At 45.0% G+C, this 23,563-nt stretch overlaps 1 protein-coding gene across 1 annotated transcript; it reads left to right on the forward strand.

Annotated features, from left to right (window-relative positions):
- Nucleotides 1-20,113: 20,113 nt before the first annotated feature.
- LOC116268101 (uncharacterized) lies at nucleotides 20,114-22,964 on the forward strand. The gene is made up of 3 exons (XM_031649908.1): nucleotides 20,114-20,400; nucleotides 21,118-22,650; nucleotides 22,754-22,964. The coding sequence occupies exons 1-3, from the start codon at nucleotides 20,114-20,116 to the stop codon at nucleotides 22,962-22,964; spliced, it is 2,031 nt and encodes a 676-aa protein (XP_031505768.1).
- Nucleotides 22,965-23,563: the final 599 nt, after the last annotated feature.

Below are 23,563 nucleotides of genomic sequence, written 5' to 3' on the forward strand. Positions count from 1 at the left end.
ACCCCTAAGAGAGCTGAAACAAAAGGAAAAACTATGCACTTCCAGCAAAGAGCTGGCCATGGACAGAAAAGGAGCATCCGAAGCCAACTAGTCCCTCTTAAATCAGCGGAAAGCGAGGAAGATATCAGATCAACGCTTCTGCAGACTTTCTATAGGGATAAATTCGCAAGAGAAGATGAGATCAATCAGGAATAGAATATACCCAAGCCTAGCTTACTCGGATGTTTAGGAAAACCAACGCAAGGGATAAGGAGCAATTCGCATTTGATTACGATGGCTAAAAAATACCCATCATAGCTTCCAATTCCCTCAAGAATAACCCCGTCAAGGTTCTAAAGACCTTCTATAAGGTGCACAAGGACAGGATGTAGCTGAAAGGAAAGAGAACTCACGAAAGCGTAAGATTTACCAAATTTCCCTAGGTGACAGCCTCAGCGAGTCACAGATTCCTCGATAACGGAACCGACCTGCACGAGTTGAAGCGAGGGATATAGCAGAACGTGCACTGGGGCGGTAAGCTGCAGTCGATAAAGCTAATCACAGAGAACGAGTAATCGCGGTGATCTAATATTGATGATGATATAACATAGCCCTGCAAATATCCATATTTAAAATCACTTCTTGAAAGCCGCCTAGAGGAAACTGACTAGCTCTTCAAACACGTATTTTTGGCGGTCGTTTGCTTTCTACTTCAGTATCAATGCGTCGAGTGTTAGGGATTATGTTTCAGGTGCGAACTGGAAAGCTATGCGAACTGATAATTCCGTCTCGCGGTGGTAGGCATCCACTTAAAATTTCTACATGTCTTTTTATTTACATTTGGAGATGTTTATTCGGCTTATTAGAAATAGGAACGAATACTGCTAGGTTTTGGCAACATTTTTCTGTTAAATTTCAACTGTATGACTTCACGTATGTTCCTTGCTCTTTCCGGCAGAGAGTAGGGCTTGGGCGATAGAAATCGAAGAATTTGACGATAAGGAAGGGAGGAAAAGGTTGGTTGTGAAGGTGACTGTATTTTTGCTAAATATTGGACTTTTACTCGTAGGAGAGCTAGAGGATGGCTCTTTCCTTGAGAAATGGGGGTTATTGTTGGTGACTGTGACGACTATTTTCTCCTGCTACTGGGGTTGGATGCAGAAGACGTACTTATTGTCTATTTGGTAGTCAAGAGTGGATAGGTAGGAATGGGGCAAGTTGTAGTCTATTTTCAAGTTTTAAACCTGCTTTTATGAGTGTTGGTGAAATGGAGGATAAACTTTAGGCTCTGCTATGAGACTATTTCGGTGATGATTCCCACCTCAACTTCGTTGTCCTTCAAGAGAATGTCTTTCTTCTTGAGTCCGCACCTGCAAAGCCTGATGAAAAGCTCCTTGTTGTTTGGTCTGAGTTCCAGATACAGATCCTCGTAGTTGTTGAACCTCAGTCTTTTATCGTTGGAAAATACTTGCACTTCATTGTTGGATGTTTTTCCGGGGGATTGCATTTGCATGGTGCGGCTCTTGACGAACTGTTCACTGCGATTGTTGTTCACTTCGTCTTTGCGCTATCCTATTTCCTTCAGTTTTCCCTGATAGCGTTTCAGCTACTATCTCAAGCCGAGAGTTTCGATCTCTTTCAAGTCTAGAGACTTCCTCAACTACAATTGCTTTTGCTTCAGTGTTTATTCTCGTTCTAAAGGTTTTAGTTTGCCTTCGTAAGTGCGGAGAGTCGTTGATCATGCTTATTGCGTTAGTTGATTAGTTCCGATTTATAGAGGCCGGCTAGTCAGAATAGTTTTGGATTTGTTTTTAGGATTTGCGTAATTACGCTTTGGCTCGCTATATGGCGCTATCTTTCTCTTTGATTGTGGCCTCAAGAGCAGTCAGCTACTTTTAGAAACTGGTGCGGCAGACTTCAACTGGGAAAGCTTCTCATTTTATATCTAAAGTTTCTTCACCTTTGTGAGAAGCTGGTTGCGTTAGGACTCCAAATCACGCTCTCTTGCAGTACTGTAGTTATAGGCTGAAAGCTCCTACTACAGGTTGGCCACCTTTGCTCTTAATCTTTCGTTTTCTTTCTACAGTTCCTTCTCGAACGCTCCGCGATCTTGCTGTCCTCGCTTGACTTCGCTTTTGATCAACAGAATCCTGCTCTCGTAGTCCTCGATCAGCTTTGCCTTTTACTTGTCAGCGTTGGACTTTATAATGACCAACTCATTGGACTTTTGCTCCAACTAGACAAGGAGTGAGTTTATTTTGGTCTTGTATTCGAACTATTGCCTCTTGAGCAGTTCCTCAGGCCGCTCTGCTTCGCTGTGGAGCGATTGGTTGACTTTGCTCGGCTCTGCTTCTGGTTGGCGTTGTTGGGGGTGCGTGTTTTGGCGAATTTGCTATATTTTTGGTCGATGCTGATATCCTCCTGCTGGAAGTTTTCGATCTCCACATCTTCCGAAATGCACCTCTGCAAAAATTACTCATAGTTGATGAGACTGCTGTTCAAGAAACCGAAATTGATTAGATATCCCTCGATCCACTTCTTCTCCTCCTTGGTGAGACTCTTCCTGGCGCTGTCCAGCTCGTACATTTCCTGCACCTTTTTGTTGATTTCTCGCAGATCCCCCATCTTTCTGCCCTTCTACGTTCTGAGACTGTTCAGGTAGCTCATCAGTTCGCTGATTTTATTCAATCCTCTAGTCTAGCCGGTATACTATTCCACTACTCCTTGCCGTGGTTGCTCGTTCACTTGCTTCTATTTTCAATTTGAAAGCTTTTGTTATGACCTTATATGCTTGCTCTCGATGATGTTCGATTATCTCCAGACTGCGACTGTTGCACTTACGATGGGATTCCGGAGTAGGCTGAGTCGTAAGAGTCAGTGAAAAACTCCATCTTGTACATATTCTTGAATCTCTTTAAGACTAAGCATACTTTTAGGTGTCGGATTGCTTGTAATAGTGGAAGGAAGTGGGGAATTTGACTCCTCTATCCACTAGATTTTGGTAAGCCTGGCTATATGCTTTCCTGACCGTTGGAGTCCAAGGGGATCCACCGAGCCCAGTGGTACAAAGATTCCAAGCTGAGGATCAAGAATGTCGATCCAAATGTGTCGATTTGCTTTTTATCATCCTCACTTGGCGCTTTCAAATAGGCTTCATCACTATAAGCTTACAGGGATGGTCATGAAAGTAAGTTTAGCCCCTGTCGGGGTCTGAGGAGGTGAGCTCGTGCGAGCATATCTTGGTCAGCTGGGGGATCAGCTTCTCGACTCGCTTCACCACGTCCTACTGTCCGAGCACCATGATGTCTCTGACGAACTGCGTGCAAGTTGATTTACTCGTAGCGCCAATACCTTGGTGACGATTTTTTCGTTTTTATCGGCGAGGATGATTTCGACCTAGCGCAGTACCACGTCTAGCGTTCCTTCATCTCCGTTTTATATTTCGTTCTTGAAGGTGACTGCGCGTTTGTAAGCACTGAAATCTTCCAAGGCCTTGCGAAATTCCCACTGCATTATTATATAAATCCAACTTTCGAAACTTGGTAAAATTATTTGGATTTCGAAATAGAGGAAAGAGAGGGTTGCTTATAGTTGGTTGGTATCGTGTTTGATGTAGGTGTTATGATTATTGTTGATGCTTTCTATAGATTTATGGATAATAATGATCTAATTTCTTAGCAATTAATGGAATGTTGTTTGGGTTTTAGTTAATCATTTACTATCTGTTTGAAAGCTTTCTTTGGCATAGTGCTCTATGGATGGTGACTGATTCTTGAGGCTACATCATTCATAATGGATGTAGATTGATAGAAAATACTATTATTAATCAATTGCTTGATGAAGATAGCCATTTCATCTGCTGTATCTACCTGGCTGTTGGTCTTTCCGAAGGCTTTACCTTCAGGATCCTCTTTACGAAGTCCATAAACTATTGGTCTTTGGTTTTTTTGAATTCTAATTTTCCCCTATTGACCAGTCTTTCCAGTTAGTTGTAGGTTTCTGCCTTAAAGGGATGCCTTCCCTCTGCTAGTGCATAGACCACCACTCCATATGACCACACATCAGCCTGCTCTCCTTCATACTATTTTCTGCTAATCACTTCGGGGGCCATATAATTGGGAGTTCCGCAAATAACGGTCAATTTTTGATTCTTATGGGCTATGTAAAGGAAAAATTACTTAGCAGCTGAATCCGAAGTCGATCAGTTTCACTTTGTCCTGATGGATGAGCACGTTTTGCAGTTTTATATCCTGTGAACGATGTTGCGATCGTGGATATAGATGAGGGCCTCGAGTAGTTGCGCTGAAATGTCTCTCACTTTGGTGAGAGAGAGTGGGTAATTGTGTTTAACGTATTCAAGGAGAGACTAGTAGCCTGCAAACTCGACAACCAAGCTAATTTTGGTCAAAGTTTCCACGCTTTCGTACATCTTCAGGACTGAATCATGGCGAAGGTGCTGCATGATGTTGATCTCCTTTCTGATGTTCTTGAACTTGTGGGGATCCTTGTTCATCTTGAACTTCTCATACACTTTTATTGCAACTAACTACTCCACTGCTTCCTATTCATGACTCTATGCCTATTCTACGTTTGGTTGGTCTTCCTGTTTCTATTCCGTGCTTTATTGGTTTGCCTCGATGAGTGATTCTTCCTTCCTTAGCATCAAAGCATTGTTATTCTATGCTTCAGATCCTTCGATGGGTTTGCCGACGCTTTCCTCCAATTCTCTCTCTTTGAGAGGAGAGGGCGACCGTTATGCTGGCTTTTTCTGTATCCTTTTAGCTAGAAACACAGTACTGAAACTTCCCTTTCCCAGCTATTTATGATTTGGTATTTGTTCAGGTAGTTGTTATTATCCTCATGGTTGAAGACGTTCTGTCTCTTGAAGCTCAGGCTTGTCCTGCCGAAGGACGAGGAAGGGGATTCGGGCTTGAAGAAAGTGCGTCGCATGGTGCTGTTGTCGCCCTGGTCGATGGAGGAGAGACGGTTTCTCGCTGGCCCTGTGTAGAAGCTAGTGGCGGTGCTACTCATTTTCTTATCTCTGGCCTTCATGCGCTAGAGCACCACTTGCTGTTGCGAGTAGAAGTCACTATAATGCCTTGGTGAGCCTTTGGAGGCATTTCGAGTGGGCGAGGGGAGTTGGACTGGCTTGACCTACCTAAACCTGAAGTAAGTCTTTCTGAGTGGGCCGGTGGAGGATTACTTCTTGCAGAGGACGGCGGGCTATCCGGATTTTGGCGACTGCTGTCTGCCGGTGATCATTATAAGAATAATTTTAATATATCGCTGCTGGCCCACAGTTAGATTAGAGATGGAAAGTTACGAATTAACCATGCTCCAGGAGGAATTCAAAAAAAGACAGGACGCTCTCAAGGAAATCGACCAACAGTTGGCTCGGTAACTCACCAGACAGACCGTTTTGGAGGAATTGTATGGAGAATCAAATGCTAGTGCCTCGGAAAAGTCAAGGTCCGTGCTCAGTGAAAGCTCTATTTCGCAAGGACAATCGTCAAATGCATCGGTAAGCTCTTAGTTTTTGAAAAAATAAATACATAATGTGTACTCCTACATGCGATAGATAAATTAAGATGCTCCTAACTAGACGCATATAAAGACTAAGATAATTCACCATCCCAAAAGGTAAGCAAGTTCTCATGGGTAATAAACGCAAAAGGAGGAAAAGTATGATTAAATGCCTTCTTTTCACTTTTGGCAAGCAAAGGATAACGATGTGACAATCAAGCCTGTCGACTATGAACAGATGAGGATGAGGAAGCAATAGGAATAGTCGCAGAGAAAGAGATAAATGATCGAATTTCTATAGGCAAAGTAATCGGTTAGGATGCAAAATTTACAATAGGAACGCTTAAAGATAAGGGAATAATTGCTAAAATAGCGAAACTTTAACAGACAGAATATTCAATCACCCTCAGGGCAAAGCAGATAAAGACATATGAGACTAGCATCCCAATTCCAAACAGCAATACATTGAAGGCCTAGCGAAATATGGAATTGAATCGATTGCTAAAACAAGTGCAGAATGGGCAGAGAAAGACAAGCAAACTGATATAAAGGACAAGAATGGCTTCTTTCAAATGATTTACCTTTAAACTGCTACTTCCTCTATTCGTTCATTGCCATCTTAGCTTTAATCCGATTATTTCCACGGTGAAATAGTTACTTTAATGGCATAATTTATACTTATTAGTTACTCGATCTTACACAAGCATCAAACCCACTTCATTTCCTTCCAAACCTTAATTGCCTTCCCATCCTCCACTTCTTCATCTCTTCTCCTCAAAGCCCCACCCAGAGCCGTCGACTGAGTTTATAAATTGACCGTTAGTCCGTGCAGTGCTTTGGTTAACAATATTATTATTCATAAATTTTTTATTTCAAAATATTGAGCATGTATGGCCAACCTCAGGGTCCCGGTCGATTCCCGAGCCAGGCCCACCAGCAGCAGCAATACCAAGGCTATCCCGGCCAGCAAATGGGGCAACCGCAATACCGGCAACCCAACTACCAGGGTAACATGAATCCGCATGGACAGGGCTACATGGGCCAGCCCTAGGCCATGCAAAACCCACAGCGAGGCAGTCACGCGAGCAACTACCAGAACGCAGGCAAGAACGCGGCCCTAATGCAACCGCCGGCGCTGAATGCTGAAGAACCGATGGATACGAATTCCCAGTTTTTCCACCAGAGGGGACCGATGACGATGAGCAACAACCAGCACTCGGAGTTCGACACCTACCACCAGCAGGAGGAGGATCCGATGTGGACGCAGGAGGCGCAGATCGCCAGCATGTTCTGGGAGCAGCGCTGCATGACCATGCTGGAAAGATTCTAATGGTTCTACGAGCGGTTCCAGATCCTGAGGAACGACCATTTGACCCTCAGCGAGGAGATGCAGAAGATGGACTCGGAGGAGGAGTGGCATATCTTCCAGCAGCACCACGAGGAGTTCCACGAAAAGTAAGTTTCTACCTATCTGCAGGATCGACGAAATGTAGCAGGAGCTCTCTGCAGTTTTGGGATAGAACGAGCAGCTCCTCCAGCAGAGACGCACGCAGGACAGCGAAGGAGTGTGGGAACAGCGCTACCAAGAGCTTCTCGGCAAGTAAGGAACGCTTAACCTAGTTTTAAGTCCCTCCAGGAGGAAATGGCGCACATGGAGTCCAGCGGCGGAGGGGAGGAGTCCCGCCTGAGCAATACCGCCAGTTGGAGGAGCACTGCGCCGAGCTGGAGTACCAATACGAGCAGGCCTTCAACGAGTTGAAGATGCACAGGGAGGGCGGGCTCACCGCCGAGATCGAGAACCAGATGCACGCCTACATGGAGGAAATCGAGTCGCAGAAGGAAAAGCTGCACACCCTCCACAGCGAAAACGTGGAACTGCAGAAGATGCTCGAGGACTTCGAGGCCGAGAACGACCAGCTCAAGCAGGAGAAGTACCGGAGCGGAGTCGACCGCAACAAGTTCGAGGACTCATCAGGCAAGTGGAACTGAAGGAGCAGGAAATCCACTCTCTTCAGGAAGAGTTCAAGACGCGAGCGGCCCCCCAAGCCAATACGTCCCACTACGAGCGGACCATCCAATAGAAAAACCAATAGATCGAATAGCTGAGGCGGCAGCTCAACGACAAGAACAGCCAGATAAGCGAAATCACTCTCTCCAATAGCAAGCTGGAGCAACTAGAAAGTAGCACGCGAGCCAAGGCCAAAAACGATCTGGAGCAGGAACGCAAAAACCAAGAGAAGAAAATAGCAGAATACGAGCAAAAGATTACGGAACTCAAGAATGAACTTCAAAGCAACGACCAATCCTCCAAGATCGATAATCTGTAGAAGAAACTCTCATACTCCAGCCAAGAAGTTGCCAATCTCAACGACACACTCAAGAAAAAGAATCAAGAACTCATAGAGCTCAGAAGCCTCACCTATGAGATCGACAAGTTGAAAGAAACGCAAGCCGACCTGCTCAGGCCGCAGACGAAAGGACAGGCTTGCCGAATCCCTCAGGAAGAAGGGGGCGGAGTGGCGCAGATGCACCAGGAGATCGAAAAACTAACTGGCCTTATCAACGAGCAGAACAGCAAAAGACAGGAATACAGCACTCGCAACCTTCGCTCGTAGATCGAAGATTTGACCGACCAGCTGAGGAGGAGCGAGGGATAGGCCAACAGGGTAAGAGCATTGTCTCTCTAAAGGAAGAGTATGTGGCTAAGCTTTAGTAGGATCTAAGGCAAACTCGATAAAAACTGATAGTGGTGGAGCAGCTGCTGGAATCAGAGCGCGAAAGCTGGCATGAGAAGGAGGTGAGACTCAGCGCCAAATCCCACGACTACAGCGACCGCATCCGAGCCTTGGACTACGAATTTAACCTGCAGATGAAGGACACCCTTGAGCGAGAAGTGAGCACGCTTCGAAAGCAAAACGCTGAGAGGCAGGAAGCCATCCGAGCATTATAGGAAAAGTAGCTGATCCTCTCTTCCCAGCTGTCCGTATACCAGAAGCAGGAAAACAACTACAACAAGGATCTATCCCTCCAGAAAGAGAAGGAAAAGTCACTGCAATCCACCATCGAATCGCAAGCCAAACGATACAAGGAACTAGAGCTGAGTCTCAAGAGGAAAGAAGAGGAAATTTCCCTAAGCCAGCAAAGGATCAAAGATGCCGTCGAGGAATCATCCTCACTAAGACTGCAAATCGACGAGCATGAGAAGCTGATTAAGACCAAGAGCAAGGCCATTAGGGAGCTTCAGGAGCAGCTCAAGCTCAGCATGCGAGGGAAGGGGAAGCTGATAAGCTGGCCATCGAAAATGCGCGTCTCCAGATGACCATTTAATCCTTGGAGCGCGAAAGAGCTCAAGAAGAGTCTCCGCTTGCCAAGAGCAAGGGACTGTCGGTCAACAAGAGCAAGAAGCAGCTGGAGTCCCAGTAGAACATGATCGCCGAGCTGTGGAAGGAAAACTAGTACCTAAAGGAGGAAATCGCTAAAATCCTAAATAAAACCGCTGAAAATACCACCTACACTGGCAAGGACAGCAGCAAGCTTGTCCCGCTGGACCTGAATAAACGCTTAAACGAATTCAACAAAAGACTGCAACTCACCATCTCCAACCCGGGAGGACAGCTATCGAGAACTGAGTCCAGAAGACCATCGTCTTGTGGGAAAAGGAGCGGAGCCAGCTCATCAGCCACTACTAGAGCTAAATTAACTCTCTAAAGCAGCAGCTGGAGAGCAAGAGAATGGGAGGATCGCAGATCAGCAACAGTGATCTTGCGAACAGCAAAAAATTGTTCATTGGCGGTCTTGAGTCAGAGGCTCTCAGGGAGGAAATCAACTTTTTGAAACAGAAACTGCAAGAACAGGAAGAAAGAAACAAGCATTTGATCTCAGTCAACGAAGACCTGAGAGGAAAGATCGATTCCATGCTCAAGATAAAGCAAAACAACTCCACTCTCAACTACTATAAAGAGGAACTGCAAAGAGCTTAGACAGAAAAGGAAGGCCTTAAGGAGCGGCTCCGTAAGGCTGCTGAGGAAATCAGAGAGTATAAGCTGTAATTGGGAGCCAAGAATACCAAACTCACGCAAGAGCACGACTTCAAAGTGATGCAGCTCGAAATTCTGCTCCAGGAGCAGTCAGAAAGATTTCTCTCCTCCAAGGCGAAAAGGCAGCAGCTACTAACGAAAGGGCCACTCTCGAGCACGAGCAAAACATTCGATCCCTCAATAGGTATCAACCGTCCAGGATCGACGAAGTTGTGAGCGGGTACACTCCCAAGTCGAATCAGTACAAGTCTGGCATGCAGCAGGAGTTTGGATCTGTTTTGGGAAATCTCTCGGGGTATGAGTCGCCGAAGGGAAGGTAAAAATTGTTTAATTTAGTGTGAACATTGCAGCGAGTGGAGTGAGGGGGCAAGGAAGCAAATATAACTATTGAAATGATGAACCATTACATTTTGATTTTGATGTTTAAATTAGCAGAATAGAGATGAGGGCATGGGATTATTCACTTAAGGGTGCAGGATCGAGTAAGGATGAATAGATGTGGTAAATTCCTCAATTAATTGCATTTTATTGATTAAATTATGAGAAATGCATATTTTACCGTTTTCGATTAATCCATGTGAGCAAATTGATTTCCTTTCAAACCAAGCTCAACTGAAAAGGAGTTGCGTTTGATCTAAACGATAAATGTTCTCACATATTTAATATAATAATATGGGATGCTTTTCGAGCAAAGATGAGCAGAGGGGATTATAGGAGATGCCTAGATCTTAGTCCAGACTGAATGTTTAAAAGCTATAGAGGAAAATGAGTAAAAATTCAAGATAAAGCAGCAACCTTCGTTCCAAAATGCAGAAATCAAATAAGAGCTTCCGATTGAACAAATAATCAAGCGACAGGGCGAAACAGTGGCAAATCTATCCGAAGGGAAGGGGAAGCCTCCTGCTTTCTTCCTACCGTTGACTCCAAAACGCCTTAAAATGGAAAGCCAATTCCAAAAATATTTTAATCCTTAGAATGTGGAACCATTCAATGAATTCCCATACTCCTGTATCAGATAACTATATTTACATTATTACCAGCTCTTATATATAATTCTTTCACCAACCACATGAAAAACAACCAAATCTGCCGCTACTTTCTGCAGGGCAAATGTCGCTTTGGAGAGAAGTGCTTCAACAGTCACGATTACGCCCAAGCCGGCCTCGTATAAGGCCTGATGATCCGCCACGCTTAGTCAGAGTTCAATAGGCTTACCTAGTACTATCCCTTCGAGGCATTTAAGGGAGAAGAATGCAAGCAGAAATTGCAATTCAACGAATCCTTGATCGATTGTCCTTTGAGTCACAACGGAAGGGAACAGGCGAAGAGTGTCAAACTGGGAGTCAAATAAATCGATATTGTCTTCATTTCTCCCCTCACGAGAGCCTTGGAAACCGCAGAAATCATCATCAAGAGCAACAAGCTGAAGGCAAAGCATTTGATTGTCCTGCCTTAGCTGACTGAAGTCCTTTCCAAGATCTGCGATTTCAGCTCCTCGCTGGAATAAAAGAGAAAGAAGTTTCCCGGGTTTGACTTCGGAGAGATGAGCCGGTTAATGAAGGAAAACGACCACTTGAAGGGGGAGGGAGAGTGGCAGGACTTGCTGGTGGACATGGACTACTATTAGCACATCTAAAGGGAAATCCCCTATGGAGAAAGGTACATGTCCATCTCCAAAACATCTTCCCCACTCCGCTATAAAGTAGCTAGCGCTGCTTTAACCGAAGCCTGAAGGCTTTTGAGACCATCAAGACGATAAGCCAGAACTTGAAGGCGAAGCGAGTGATGCTGATCTCGCACAACCGCATCTTGAAGTACCTGGACGGACGCTACGCGAACGGAAAGGCATCGAGTTTCGCCAACTGCTAGATGCGCAAATCCTATTCTGATTTTTAACAAATATATCTCCTTTCTTTCCCTATCAGGCCAACCTTCCACGAGAGGATGCTGCCTTTTTATTTTTATTATCCAATCCGCGATAATGTATAACATTGCTGAACTTTATGAGTTCCAATAAATCACGAGGTTACAGGACCAACGGCTTCATAAATATCCTATTCAAGGGCGAATAGACAATCGAGTCGCAGCAGCCGAAGGCGCGCGAGTAGTTCCAGTTCAATAAGTACATCGAGGAGCATATCTTCGTTCCCAAGAATAAGGTCAAAAATATAAGGATCCTCAAGATCAACGACACCATATATACCAACCTCAACACGCTGAAGGCTAACCACATCAAGCGGATGTTTGTGGACGGCTCGCACGTTCGCGAACTCACGCCCAATCGCGAAGCAGTCACCCAGGACAAATCTCGCAAGGTTTGCCCAAGGGTGTTCTCGCCTGAACTCACTACCAAGCGATAGCAATAGGCCAAAGGAATTTCAGCTACTTCTAAGACAAAAATTAAAGATCTGAAAGCAAGAACTAATATTTTAGAGAATAAAAACCTGAGGAACAGCCCAGCTAGGTATTGTTCCTCTCCATGCAATAAAAATCATACGAGGAATCCACCACCAGCTCTTCCAACAGAAACATCAGAATATCTCTAAGGTATAAGAAAGTTGAGAAGAAAGTGGAGCCGACCAAGCAAATCGCCTTGTAGTTGAAAAAGTAGATGATGCGTTACTATTCCAATCCTCCCTGTTCTCCTGAGGACATTAGTGCAAAATCTTACATCATATACGAGCACAAATCGTAAATAAGGGAATAAAAGAATCCAGGAAGGTGTCTTCATGCTGCCTTTAACACCAAAATTAACGTTGAAATTGCGTCATTGACCAAAATATGACTTGCATTTTGACCCTCTAAATATGCGAAAGGTTTAAAATCGATCTGAGCATGGCGTACGTGAGTATTGGACATTTTGAGACCAAGGTGGAAGGAACTTCAGCTGAGCTTTAACCGGACTAAACATATACGGTTGAGCAATTGTTATATGGTCTAATGCTTCCCAGTGGCAACGATGCAAGTCTAGCCTTATCAGCCTTCTGTGGTGAGCTGCTGGAGAAGAATGCGAAAGGTTTTTCCCATGAGTAGGTGAATAAGAGATTCTACTGTCGCAAATTCGTGCTTTAGATGAATAGGAAATGCACTGAGCTGGGCATGAAGCGTACCATTTACTCCAACAGTCACGGGCTGGCTAACATTCTCAACAAGTCCTGCGCATCTGACCAAGTCATACTGATCGACTATGCGCTTCGGAGCCAAAAGTTTAGGAAAATAGTGAGTTGCAGATCATTCGAGGCCGTCATCAGCAAGCGAATATCAGAAGGAAAGATAACAACTCGCAACATCAAATGGTAAAACACGCATCGTTTGGTCTCAGCCAGCCGGAAATGTACAGGGGGATTAAGACAGGAACCACAGATGCTGCTGGCCCTGCCTAGCAAGCTTGGTTTCGATGAAAGGCAGGGAATTCATCATAGTGGTTCTTAACAGCCGATCCTCGAAATGGCGGTACAAGGATACCTAACAATTGCGTTAATGGCTCTGCGCCAAGGAAAGCTATGAGTTAATAATATAATTTATCAATCTATTATCCATCTTCTTCACATTGGATGCTGATTAGACTAATTTTTCATAAGCCAATAATGGAAACCTCATAAATTGATATTGACATCATTATCATTCATTTCATCCATTTCAGGAAGGGATCCTCAGTGGGCGAAACTTCGCCGCCTTCCTTTTTGACTTCGGGATATTCCTCGAAATTGGAAGTGTCGTTTGGCGACCGTATGACTGGTTTAAAGGGAGGAATGATTCTCTTGGCTAGCAGATTCGAAAATTGATCTGATTTAAAAATCGATGATTCTTTACATCATTTGCACCTTAGATAAGTGGATTTTTACCGTTCTTCAGATTTCCGTATCGTTTGCTGAGATCGCTCGTAAGCAGGTGCTTCACAAGCGATTTCGCATCACTGTCGAATCCTTTGGGGAAATGCAGTTTTCCTCGAAGAATGTTTTGGTATATCATCATCGGATCGTCGTCAGCAAAAGGATCGATTCCGCCACCATCTCATAGATGAAGACGCCAAGCGTCCACCAGTCTACTGCCTTTCCGTGGCCTTGGTTTTGCAAGATTTCAGGAGCAAGGTACTCAGGAGTCCCGCAAAGAGTAAAGGTACGCTTTTACACTACTTTTGCGAATCCAAAGTCAGCCAGTTTCAAATATCCGTCTATGCCAATCAGTATGTTCTCTGGCTTTAGGTCCCGATAGACGATATTCTTGCTGTGCAGATACTCGAAGATGCTGATGACTTGTGCAGCGTAGAAGCTAAAATCTTTTGAGAAATACGCAGCTTTTTGAGCTTCGAACATGCCTTCTTCGCGGAGGTGTGTGAACAGCTATCCTCCAGGGACGTATTCCATGAACATGTGGAGGCTGTGTGCGTTTTGCGCCAATCCTTCAAAGGTGACCTTGTTGGGGGGACTTGTACGATAAAGGGGTGGGATATTGAGCTGAGGATGCGATACTCGTTGAAGATGTGGTCGGTTTGGTGCGATTTGATGATTTGCTGTTTGTGCATTATCTTCACGCAAAGGTATTTGTTCGTATTTTTTTTCTTTACCAAGCGCACTGTCCCCAACGATCCTTATTTAGCGAGGTTTTACCCTATCCCAGGATTGTAAGATATTCGTAGTCCTTGATGAGGCCGTCCCACTTGCCGTTCCTTTCGTATTTCTTCTACATTTCTAAAAGATTTTAATTTAATCGAAAATGAGCATTATTTCCATCGTCCATTTTACTGAAATTTAAGTTTGAATATCGAGGAAAGATTTAATTCACTTTTTAACAATGGATCGTCGGTTAATATCATTCAGGATTCTATTTGTTTTTAGTTTTAATCGATTTCCACTGAGAGCATTTGAAAAAGATTGGAAATCTTCTATTTTTTCATATTCATAATGTTAAATTCAAAATCAGGAGTAAATTTTAACAAGTGAAGGTTAAGGCAAAAAAGGCAAAATTAATTAATAATCCATCATAATTCGTATGTTTTAATTTCATAATTTATCGAAAAAATAAAGTCTAAAATGAGAAAATGTTTAAGCAAAACATGGAGGCGAAAATGGATGTTGACTTGTAGGAAGCTGATTAATGGATGTGATGGATTTATAATAATTTATATAAGTTAGAGAAGAATGATAAAATGCTTAAAATCTCATAACCAATATTTTATAACAGCTTAATTTCGATGTATTCGACAATAGGGAACGTCTGCTTTTAAACTATGCAATCTTTTGCAAACCATTCAAAGACTAAAAATAAGATGAATTCTAATATGCTAATCTTGCATTTTATTGAATGATTTAATTGGCACGCATCATCTAACCAACCCCAACCCCAACCCCAACCCCAACCCCAACCCCAACCCCAACCCCAACCCCAACCCCAACCCCAACCCCTTGTGATTGATGATGGAAATATCAATATACTTAATCAATGTCATCCAAAAGATTAGAATCTGTGCTTGTATTCAATGACTAATTTGAATATTTGGACACAATCTTAGCTTTTCTATTTGCTAGGATTGCATCACTTTTTTCTCTAATCTTACAGTCTTTTCCTGCTAGAGCTTCAACAGATACAGGAGGTTCTCTTTTGCTTTTAATAGTGTATATTTTGTCTTGCCTAGCCTTCATATTTTTGCCTTTCTGCGTTCCAACTCTTCTTCATAAAACGCAATCATCTCTACTCTTTTGGCCATTCTCTTGGCCCTGCCTCCAAGCGAGCCAACTCACTTGCAGGCTGATCATGAAACTCGCTATCTGTTGCAAAACTGTCACAAGTCTGCATTGATTCGATGGGGAGATATTTTTTCATCCAACAATAAGTTTATATGGAAAAATCGAATTGTGAAAAATATTACAGCTTCCGTTTATTCATTTTCTCAAAAACTGGATTTGGCCATCGATGCATGAATAACTCCCTAAATAACAACTATGACCAAACTATTATTGTCCGAAGGCGCGCCCTCACCCTTCTTTCCAAAGAGTCAAAAATTTGCCAATTTCTCCAAATTTCAAAAGACTGCATAATATTCAAATGGAAGTTTCGCGTATGAGTGGTATTGATGACGAGCGCGCTCAGTATAGGGGGGCTATTATAATTTCTATAAAATAGAATGCAGGAATATTAGGTTCATTTAATCCCACCCCCCGAAAGCGAGGTCAAGAAGCACTAAAAAAGGAAAAGAGAGCACAGGAGGCACCGCGCGTCAAGAGGTTTAAAAACTAAATTACCCCCAAGAAGAGGACAGAAAACAAACCCGCAAACCAGCCAGAAGAAAAAGCGAAAAGCTCTTCCAGCGTTCCCGCTACCTCCTCACCGAAGACCCAGGAGAAGTCGTTTCTCGCACAGCAAGTTCCTCACCCTGGAGAAAATGTCCTGTCTTCTCACTCTGCTAATCTTCTTTTTGAGTTGCACGAAGACCGAGCTGGACGTTCAGGCCTACGACAGCAACTCTTTGTCGTCGCGTACTATAATGTATGTAATTTCGGCGTGCACTTTCGGTTTGGGTACTTTTCGCTTCATTTAGTCCTGGTGATAATCATGCGCTACATCGCCTGCTTTGAATTTGAGTTCGACCAAAACAAGGTCTACCTGAAGAAATACTCCAAGCAGTCGTGGACCTACCTCTTCTTCACCAAGTCCGAAAAGCCAAATACCTGCTCCTTTAAATTTTGTTCGTTATTCCGCATCCGATGCCTCTACTGCAGGGAAAAACTTTCTCACTTTTTCAGACCTACGACGAAGTGTATATAAATCACTCCTACAATGACATCTTGGCTCTGTTCCTGGTTGCCAAAATCTACATCATTGTACGTGCTCTCATCAATCTTTCAACATTCTCATCGCCGAGGGCTGCTCGGCTCTGCTATCAAAACGGATTCGAACATAACCTCCTCTACGTCCTCAAGTGCATCCTGAACGAAAGCCCCCTCACCGCCATCGCTGTGAACTTCGTCGGCCTCCTCATGGTCTTCGGCTATGCTCTCAAGCTGTCTTAGGGCGTCCTCTTTCTCTACAATCCCGGGTTGACCACTGGCTTCGAAGACTATGCCAATTGCTTCTGGTGTGCCTTCATCACTATGGCTACTGTGGGTTATGGAGATTATACCCAAGACTCTGCCTGGCAGAAGCATCATCCTGATCACTGCCATCAGCGGAGTCTTGCTAAGCTCGCTCCTGATCGTCTCGCTGAGTCTCTACCTGGAGATGATTCCCAGTTAGTCGAAATCTCACATAACTTTGACTCGGCTGGGAGAGCAGAAGGATCTGGCGGAGGAGGCAGCAAAGGCTCTCTCTTAGACAGTCAAGATCCAGCACTCATGAGCCAGTCTGACTACGACGACGAAAAGATGCGCCACAGGTTTGAGAAGCTGAAGATTGAGATCGACGCCACTAAGACCCGATCGAGGAAGATCAAGTCTCTTGTGGATTCGGATAACATAATAGAGGAAATGAACCGATGCTTCTACATCCTGAAGGACAACCTCAAGGACATCTTCCTGGGCAGCTGAAGCTCAGGGAGGAAATCGGCCACATCGACTAGATTCAGTCCATAAAGCTGAGCTTCATCAGGGAGGTCGAGGAAATGCTCTCCAAGGCTTCCTTGTCTCGCAAGAGCTCGCTCTAAGGGGAATAAAGCGACCCCAACCAGGACCTGGACTGTAGCCGACCGTCAATCCCACCAACATGTCGATCGACCAGCAGGCCTTAATCAACCCTCCCTCGCTTGACTCCAAGCAGAACTCACGATCCAATTCCAAATCCAATTCCAAGCAGGACTCCAAGCTGAATTCCGAATCGGAGATTATCTCCAATCCCTCATCCAACTGCATACCGAGTAGGCCAGGATCCCGTAAAAGTAGTCATCAGGCAAGCAACAGCAAATCCCAGAGAAGCAATACTTGCAAGTTCCGCCAAAGAATATAGTAAAGAGGACTTTACGAGTTTCATAGATTTCGCCATCGATTCCGATAAGCTATGGCTCTTCCTCTCGCTCGCTGTAGGGATCAAGCCGCAACGAGTGACCCAGTTGATTTATTTCTTTCCTCTAAGCTGCACTCATAACTATCATATTTGAGAGATCAAACATTCAATGATCAGGTGAGATAAAACAGTGGATGAAGCGCCTTATTATGCGTGGGATTCGATAAGAAGGTGGCCAGCGCTATGGATCTCGAATAGTTATCCTGGGTGATGATCCATTCTTCTTCGTTTTTCTAATAGAGATTGCATTTGATGAAGGATTATACACCAGATCTGTGCCGCCCTTGAGCTCCAGCTAGAATGACTTATCGAAGCGATGTAAGCTCAAGCCTCCTTTCTATCCTTCCGCAAAAAGAAGTTAAATCCTATCCGCAGAGACAGCTTGGGATTGAAGCTATTAGCTCCATCGAAGCTAATTACTTCCTTCAAGGCATTGACCATGTAGGTTTAGCTGTTTGTTTTGCTATCGATGACCACTGGTCCTCCTTTAGATGAGCAGCCACCTCTGGTAGTTGGGAAACTGGGAGAATGGAGAGGGATTGGTGGTCAGTGAAGCCACTGATATCCTATATTCGAATTATTGCATTTTGAAATCGGCATTTAGAGGCTTTATGGCTAGCTGGAGTGTTTCCCCTAGTCCGTTCATCCACTTCGACCGGACGTAGCTTTCCTTTGGCACGATCATAATAATGGTAGGGATATAAATAAGCCAATCATTTCAATCGAGAAGGATGTGATACCTGCGTCCAATGTACAGTTATTATCCCACCTGCAGGTCGATCCCCTCTTCTCCCGACCGAAACACTCGCAATTTAATGAAGCTGTTCTTGCTCTTGCCGCGGTTCAGGTAGATTCTATCTCCTCCCTTGCCACTCTCGTCTCGTTGATTAGCAGCTAGACGGAGCCGAGCTGAACCGCCCTCCTTCCACTTCCTCACCTCGCAGTCTACAGCTTGCTTCTTTGTTATTACTACACCCATCGATGCTCCTGATGAGTCGGAAGCATACAATCCACCAACGAAGATTTACTTTAAGTTGGTTTTCAGCTATTAGAATATTTATTTGCTTTGGGATTGGCCGATGTTGGGAATGACGCCAACAAACAAAGCTTTTGTATTGGTTTTGCTGGCTTTATCCTTGGCGAAGGTATTGAGTAAGGTTTAAACGAACTTGAGTTTGTTCTTGGTGGCTAGCAGAGGAAGCGTGTCTAAAGATTTCACATTTTTATCATTGTTTGGCCCTCCGTTGATAGTCTTAAGCGCTTTCCTGAACGTTTAGCTATCGTATTTGATGTCCTTGATGAGGATGTCTTCGATGCCTGGTGGTAATGGCCTGCACGAGGCTGCGATACCACTGGAAGTCCAGCTAGCAAAGCATTTCCTTGTGTTCCTCCTCTTCGATATCGTAGGCCCACTCTTCGGCCCACCGCTACCTAAACTCCTCCTACGACATGAGTTGTTTGGTCTTCTTGATGCCTGCTTCGGACTAGCTGTTGAAGATGCTGTAGGTTTTGTATTCCTTCTAATTGGGAAGAGACTAGTTGATGGCGATCCAGTATGACTAATCGTCAGGGTAGTCCTTCATCTTCAGCGCCAATTCAGTTCCCTCGGCTGATAGTGGAGCCAGGAACAGGGGAAGCTTGAACCAATCAATTCCACAATCTATATGTTTTGAAGGCTTAAACCGGTTTATTCCTTTTCTCTTTGTTGCGTCCTTTGGGTAGGCTAGATATGCTTTTTATTTTATTAGAAAGTCTTGATGGGACTGACCATCTTCTCAGTTTAATTTCTAGACTAATTGTTGGCAATTGATTTGATATTTCGCTGTACTGTTTGAACCTATTCTTTCTTTCCTCATTCTTATTCCTCCTGTGGGAGAGGGGATCTTTCAACTCGATTTAGATGGGCTGCTGCTGTGGAGGGGACTCATGTCATCCATTTGATATTTAAGCAGCATCTCTTACAGTTTGTTCAGACTATCATTTTGGGCGAACTTGTGGATTCCCTTGGTCTGGAAGTTACGTTTGGCTGAGTGGTGGGTGATTTGGGTGTCCTTCTTGAAGGACGGCTTTGTCTTTGAATTGGCGAGTGACTATTACATCGTGCGCTGGATATCCCCGATTATTTACTCAATGCCCAGCAGGTCTCCTCGCCCTAGAGCTTGAACTTCTTCGGCTTTTAGTGCTTTTTCTTAGAGATGCTGCTCATCATGGCGAGAGAGCTTTGCTTCAGCTTCATCGTCACGCTCTCGTATTCGCTCTCATCCATCTTTAGCACTCTCTTGGGCTATTATCTTTTGGGCCGTTAGTTCTATGGTGTGTTTGATGGGAGGTGGGATCGAGTGGGATGTAGGAGGTGGTGATGTTGGGAAGTTGCATAAAATCGTCATCGTTATTGATTTCCTGCAGGATTTTGCTGTGGAACTGGCTGCGGGAATCGTTGGTGGTCCTCTGCGTGTATTTTTATTTTTGGAGCGTCATTTCTCCTGCCTTCGCCAGGGTGGTTTTTTCCCTGGGGTTTCCGGCGACGATTGCTTTAATTACTAGCTTTCCATATACAGTATTATTATAATCACGGCAGAATGCAGGCTCTCCTCTTTCTGTTAGCGCTCCTCGCCCTCTCCGCCTCCTGTCCCCCGAACTGCCTATACTGTCTTGAGCAGTCCTCCTGCTCGGCGTGCAAAAAAGGTTATCTTCTCACCATCAATGCCACATGCATGCTCAGGAGCGTTCCCAACTGCCGAATCCAGCTCAACGCCTCGTCCTGCTCAGTCTGCGAGCCTACCTTTCTGGTTAGTGGCGGAAAGTGCGTGAAGGATACTTCAGGCTGTGTGGTTCGCAATTCTGCAGGTGCTTGCCAGTATTGCTGGTTTGGAACCAAGCTCAATGGGGACTCCTGCGTGGGCATCATGAACTGTAGGACAACGCTATCAAACGGGCAATGCTCGCAATGCTTTACCGGCTATTCTTTAGTGAATGGAAATTGCTCGTAAAGCCGATCTCCATGCGCTGCCAAGGAAAACGGTCTTTGCTCGAGATGCATATCCCGCTATGTGCTAAACGGTTTTACCTGCCTGCCTGAGATCGCCCTGCCGCCCAGCTGTTCCCTGTTCGACTACACTGTGGGCCGCTGTCTAATCTGCAACGAAGGCTTTGAACTCTACCACAAATACTGCCAGAGGGAAGATTACATTCCTTTCAAGAAGCCAGCATCAGCATCCAGCCAAGCTCAAAACGCACTGCACATGCAGTAAGATGTGCTGGGAGGGCCAAACACCCCCAACCCTGCTGTCTTAAACTCAGACTCTATAGTTCAGGACTACGTCGATATCTAAGTTAAGGTCAAGATTGGCCAAGGAAGGACTGCTAATGCTCGGGATAACAACTGCTGGTAGCGTGACAGCAGCGGAAAGTGCTTATTGTGCTACGAGGGATTCACCCTCAGCAATCAAGTTTGCACGAAGGCGCCATCGCAATGCCTGTAATTTGACCCATCTGGCAAGCTCTGCACCAAATGCAGGCCATAGCTGGTGCTTAGCAATAGCAACTGCCTCGATAACAACTGTGCCGTCCCTATCTTCAGCAGGTGCTCCAGGTGCCTCAACAATTTCGCCCCAAACGCGCTGGGAATATGCATCAGCTCCAATTGCGCCACCTTCACAGAAGGAACTTGCGTGAAATGCGACCCAGGATTCACCCTATCTCCAGCCAATCTATGCATCAAACCTATTACACCGGCCCCAGCTCAGCCAGTCACGCCCACAGCTCAGACAGCTCCAGCGCAAAATAGTCAAAATAACCCAAATAGTCAAATTACTCCAAATAATCCTCCTGCTCCAGCTACTCCAGCATCTTCTTCAAGCTTGATAATAGGATGCGATTTAGCAATTAATGGCCTATGCGTCCGATGCGGTACTAACTTTTTCCCCAACAACAAGGGCGGTTGCAAGCGAGTCATCATCGGCTGCATCACCTACGACGCAGCTGAGCTCAACTGTGTCCAGTGCATCCCCATCTACACGCAAACCTCAGACGGAGGATGCCTCTACCAGCCGACGCCACCCCCCAATCCCGCTCCTGCTCCTCAGCAGACTGTTTCTCCACAGACAAATAGTCCAAAGTCAGCATCCTCTTCCCCTGCTCCAGTTGCTCCTGTAGCTCCTCCTGTGCCTACTCCTGCGCCAGTTCCCATTTCGACTATCGATCAAAACTGTCTGGTGAGGAACAATGGCTCTTGCGCAATCTGCAAGGTGAGGTTCGTGCTTAACCTCTACAACTTTTCCTGCCAGCCGGTTCCCAAGGAGTGTCTCACATACAACTCTGCCACTGGAGACTGTCTTTCCTGCGCGCAGGGCTTTAATCTCTTCCAGATCTGGTGCCTTGGTCGCTTCAACCAGACTGATCCCAACTGCATCATCAAGGACATCAACAACTATTGCACCACCTGCCAGCAGCAGTTCTACCAGAGCCAGGGCCGCTGCTTTCCCCTAAACACGCAGTGCAAAACGGCTAATATCATAGGAGGAGACTGTCTTTCTTGTTACTCTGGCTACATAGTGATCGACGGAGCGTGCGTGCTGCTGAGCCAGCAACCAAGCTGTCTCCAGTACGATTTCCAGTCTAATTGCGTAAGATGCGCACAAAGATACTTCCTGCAGTCGCTTATCTGCGTGCCAGTTAGTCCGCTCTGCAACAACTACAACGCACAAACCGGCGTCTGTATCGACTGCGTGGCAGGCTATGGCATTTCGAGCGTGACCAACAACTGTGAGACGGTGCGTGCGCCTGTGCCCAACTGCCAGACTGCAGATCCTGTCGGAAATTGTCTTTCCTGTCTCAACAGATTCTACTTCAACACCTCCAACGCCTGCCTGCCAGTGAATCCGCTCTGCTCGAAGTATGTGGCGGTGGGAGGGAAGTGTCTCGCCTGCTTCACCGGACACAACTTGCTGTCTGACAGCTCATGCGTGAGGACCAATCTGGCTACTGGGTGCAACGCTGCCAATGCAAATGGCTTGTGCTCAGCCTGTTCTGGACAGTATGTGCTGACTGCTTCTGGGAGCTGCTTGTGGCGGGATACCAACTGCCTGGGATACGACGATAGTGGCAACTGCAACAGGTGCGTTTCTCTCTATTACAATCAGAATGGCAAGTGCATAAAGCAAGTCATGAAGGCGAAGGATCCCAACTGTCTCATCAACGACCTCATGAATTACTGTCAGGGATGCACTTCTGGTTACTACATTTCTGCGGGAAACTGTCTGCTTGCTGACCAACTGTGCCGAACTTTCGATACCTCCAATGGGAATTGTCTCACCTGCTATAGTGGATATCGTTTGTACCAAAATAAGTGTTTCCTCGATAATCCCATTTTCAACTGTAAACAATTCAGCGGATCCAACTGCGTCGTCTGCTAGGCTGGATACTCTGTAAAGAGCGATGGATCCTGCTCTCCAAACTGATAACTTATTTCATTATTCACCAATAACTGATAAATCATATCATTTTTTGAAGTTTTTTCTCAATTGAAACAGTAAGGAAGTCAGTTAAGTAGACCTCAGGGCCTCTCTTCTATAATCTAAATTAAACAATGCTTACCCGAGAGCATTTTGTCATTAATAACGACTTATTTTACATCGTCGTTGAACTGTCGGTTTCGTGCTTATTCTAAATGATCTTCTAATCTGCTTATCTCTCTTTCTCTCTCAGGCAGCTTTGTTACGCTCTCTGGTCCTTTGTATCTGCTCAAGACTGATCCGATCTGTTTGAACAACTTGGTCGATCTTTTTTAAGGGAAAATAATTCGTTGTTTTCTTATCTTCTTCATGACCTTCGACACAAACTGTTTGTACTGTCTTTATTCTTCCTACTCTGGAGCTGATATATACGGTTAAGGCTTTTCTTTGATGAGCTATGCATACCGACTCAAATCGATAGAATCTTCAGGCTATTCCTTTTCTTTTTTGGTTTAGGGAAGCTCTTAGAGGAATTCCTAATGTCTGGAGTCCTCTGCGAACTCATCAGTGATGCCG

The sequence above is a fragment of the Nymphaea colorata genome, unplaced genomic scaffold (genome assembly GCF_008831285.2).
Source record: "Nymphaea colorata isolate Beijing-Zhang1983 unplaced genomic scaffold, ASM883128v2 scaffold0112, whole genome shotgun sequence".
Lineage (NCBI taxonomy): Eukaryota > Viridiplantae > Streptophyta > Magnoliopsida > Nymphaeales > Nymphaeaceae > Nymphaea > Nymphaea colorata.

What these genes read in the sequence shown, in the direction of transcription:
- LOC116268101 (XM_031649908.1), top strand. Translation starts at nt 20,114, where the DNA reads ATGCAGGCTCTCCTCTTTCTGTTAGCGCTCCTCGCCCTCTCCGCCTCC. An exon ending in GGTGCTTGCCAGTATTGCTG is followed by an intron (nt 20,401 to 21,117) that starts GTTTGGAACCAA and finishes TATCTTCAGCAG; the next exon opens with GTGCTCCAGGTGCCTCAACA. An exon ending in GATAGTGGCAACTGCAACAG is followed by an intron (nt 22,651 to 22,753) that starts GTGCGTTTCTCT and finishes AATTACTGTCAG; the next exon opens with GGATGCACTTCTGGTTACTA.